Source organism: Poecilia mexicana, unplaced genomic scaffold (genome assembly GCF_051168715.1).
Source record: "Poecilia mexicana isolate PSO_F unplaced genomic scaffold, ASM5116871v1 scaffold_13, whole genome shotgun sequence".
NCBI lineage: Eukaryota > Metazoa > Chordata > Actinopteri > Cyprinodontiformes > Poeciliidae > Poecilia > Poecilia mexicana.
The window spans coordinates 12,936,290-12,939,366 of record NW_028263382.1 but is presented as its reverse complement, the minus strand read 5'-3'; the positions used below and the strand labels follow the sequence as shown (position 1 = coordinate 12,939,366).

Here is a 3,077-nt window from a genome sequence, read left to right as displayed (position 1 = left end):
CTGACAAAGATAAATTTTGAGACAATCTACAAAAGAAACTAGAAGAAAGGAAAATGCAGAAAAAACAAACAAAAAAATAACAGGAAAAGCATAGAAATTGGCTAAATATTTTTGCAGATAAGCTTCTTTTATGAAGCCTGTTGTACAAAGCTATGTGTGTTATTTTTTTTGCCATTAATCTTTTGCAATTAGCTCCGAGTCTTTGAGGTTGGATGGCATTTTGCCATCACCCTAATCTTTAGTTCCCTCCACAGATTCCCTCTTAGAATCAAATAAGGATTCTGGCCAGTATATATTGAATTTTTTTTATAGCTAAAGTTTACTATTGTTCAAAATGCATTTTTATAGTGCAGAGAGTCGTGTCCACTCTCTACAAAACAACATTCATCTTGTGATGTTCTGCCACAGAAAAACATGTTCTGTAAAGTGGTTACAATGCAGCGAAGGAAGCATGAACTTTATGCCACATACACACACTTCCAATGTCCTGAAGCAATTATCAGGCGGACCATGTCCTTTGGTCCACATAGTCTCACACATTCATACACACACTTAAGCACACACACAGAAACAAAGTGTATATAAAGGGCTGGGCCCTGGAACTCTCTCCCTTCGTTGGAAAATCATATCTCAAGGCAGGCTGCTACCTCCTCTCACTAATTGCTGACAAAATGCCTGCAGACTACAATGGACGCTGGGAGATGGTGAAGAATGAGAACTTCGAGGATGTCATGAAGGCTCTCGGTAAGTTCCATCCTGATGCAACGCATGTAATTTGATCTTGTTCAATTGATCATGAAAATCGTCTTGCTCAAATCAGAGTGCCATATTAAATGATAGAGTCAGGAAGAAAGGAACATCTTTGCAGAAAATGTAACACCAGTGTGACAGAGAGAGCAAGAATGCTGGTAGGAGAGGGACAGAAAGGAAAGCAAAAAAGAGGTGTGATGTGCAACTGCTTCATTTCCTCATTGAGCTGCTGTCAGGCGAAGTTAACCTCCTCTCTATGAGCAGTTGCTGTCTGTTGCTGGGCCAAATACACATTGATTCAGTCCCTTCTGCATTTTCTTCGTTCCCCATCTAAGAAAAAAGAAAGATTCTGACCCTGGATCAGCTGACGGGAGTCTGCTCTCCTCCTTGCGAGTCGTTGATCAGCCCCAGAAACACTTTCATTTTTCACAATGACTTTGTCTGCAATTCACAAAAAAACAAGCCACAGTGCAGTGAGCTCAGTCAAGAAATCCGGGGTAATCCTTGAGTCCTCAGACACATTTCCTTGGAGCAGATTGGAAAATGAGATCCTTATGGAAATGGGCCAGAAACTATCAGTCAGATGGGTAAATATGGTGCCCCATCTGTAAGAGTGATGGAAAGAAATTGAATTTCCACTTTAGGGCAAATAGGATATGAATATCTAAACGATTAGGATGGGTGGTTCACTGTGGCAGAGCCTGATGCTAAAAGGGTCAAAGAAAGTCATTCAGATCTATTCTGACTGAATTCAAGGTGATTTTTGACAGGTTATTGTCACATCTGTGTTTTCACAAATGCCATCAGCATCCAGGAGGAGAAGTTTTCACAACTTTACAAAAACATATGTTAGAGTCTGTTTCCTGACCACATCTGACCTCTCTCCACAAATCCAGACATCGACTTTGCCACCAGGAAGATTGCCGTCCATCTGCACCAGACAAAAGTGATTGTGCAGAACGGAGACAAGTTTGAAACCAAGACCCTGAGTACCTTCAGAAACTATGAGGTCAACTTTACAGTGGGGGAGGAGTTTGAGGAGCACACAAAGGGACTGGACAACCGGAAAGTAAAGGTGGGGCAACCAAAGGGTCAATGAAGGGGGGGTTGGATTCTAAATGTGTTGGTCTTTGCTTTAAATGTCTGTGATGTGATATGTCAGAGCCTGGTTGTCTGGGATGGGGACAAGCTGGTCTGTGTACAGAAGGGGGAGAAAGAAAATCGCGGCTGGACGCATTGGATCGAGGGAGACCTGCTGCACCTGGTGAGAATAAGCGTGACACACTGGCAACTGGTGTGAATTTATTCCCTGTTTCCTCACTAATAAATAAATTAATTTATTAATTTAACATTAATTTCCTCATTAATTACTGAACATAAGAACTCTACTTCATTTACTTGAACCAGCCGTTCCCAGTTGCATCACATTGAGTTGCCTCATGTCTCTGGGCAATAATAATAAAATGCTTTTGAAACATGCATATATATGTAAGCTATGCCTGCTTGTGCAACTAATAGACGCCCTTGTTGCATCACATTCCTCCAAGTTTGAAGGTCTGTGCCTTTTTTTTTTTACAGGAAATCACAGCCCTCGACAAAGTCTGCCACCAAGTGTTCAAGAAGAAGGAATAAAAGGAGGAGGAAGATTGATTATGTGTAAAACCCTGACTGCTGTGTGTGTCATGTGCTTAAATGTGAACTTTATTAAAACATTTTAATAGAAACGATGTCTCGTTAACTGTCTTTTGGATGTGTTGTTTTTAAAAAGGCATTGCATTCTTTCACATCACTTCATCTCACTTCCACTTTTCCTATTTTAGATCAGTTAGTATCACAATTTTTTTTCAGTCAATTATTTCTGCATTCTTTAAATTCAGAACTTTACATGCTACCAAAATTGCTTTGTAGATGGATTGTAGGGCAAAACCTCCAACATAATGATTCCTTTTGTGATTTTGTGAAACAATCCAAAGAGAAGAAGTCCACTTCTACAATCATGGTATTTTAGGGTTAGGTTCTTCAGCATGTTTGGATTGTGTGATACTACTATAGATGGAGGGACTTTATCCATAAAGAAGAAGCCTGTGCTTCAACTGGCTGATAAGCCACTCAGTGAGGAAGAAGCCATCACTCTAACAGAAATATAAAAAGCCTGGTGGGCAAATGTTCTGTGGTCTAATTTAATAAAATGTAATGATTTGGCCATCATGACTTTGCAAGCCTGGCGAAGAAAGTATAGTGGTGGAGGCATAATACTCTGGGGTGCTATGCTGCAGCAGTGAAAGGTGAGCTTTGTAGAATAGATGGCCTCACGCAAAAGAATATTA

At 40.4% G+C, this 3,077-nt stretch overlaps 1 protein-coding gene across 1 annotated transcript; it reads left to right on the top strand.

The window, feature by feature from the left end:
- Nucleotides 1–589: 589 nt before the first annotated feature.
- LOC106922101 (retinol-binding protein 2) lies at nucleotides 590–2,474 on the top strand. The gene is made up of 4 exons (XM_014994232.2): nucleotides 590–744; nucleotides 1,647–1,825; nucleotides 1,913–2,014; nucleotides 2,329–2,474. Exons 1-4 carry the CDS (start codon nucleotides 672–674, stop codon nucleotides 2,380–2,382), a joined length of 408 nt encoding a protein of 135 aa, XP_014849718.2. The 5' UTR covers nucleotides 590–671; the 3' UTR covers nucleotides 2,383–2,474.
- The last annotated feature ends 603 nt before the right edge of the window (nucleotides 2,475–3,077 follow it).

Excerpts from the sequence above, each read along its gene's own strand:
- LOC106922101 (XM_014994232.2), top strand. The coding sequence starts at position 672 with ATGCCTGCAGACTACAATGGACGCTGGGAGATGGTGAAGAATGAGAAC. Across the intron at positions 1,826-1,912 it reads TGGACAACCGGAAAGTAAAG|AGCCTGGTTGTCTGGGATGG; the intron begins GTGGGGCAACCA and ends GTGATATGTCAG. Across the intron at positions 2,015-2,328 it reads AGGGAGACCTGCTGCACCTG|GAAATCACAGCCCTCGACAA; the intron begins GTGAGAATAAGC and ends TTTTTTTTACAG.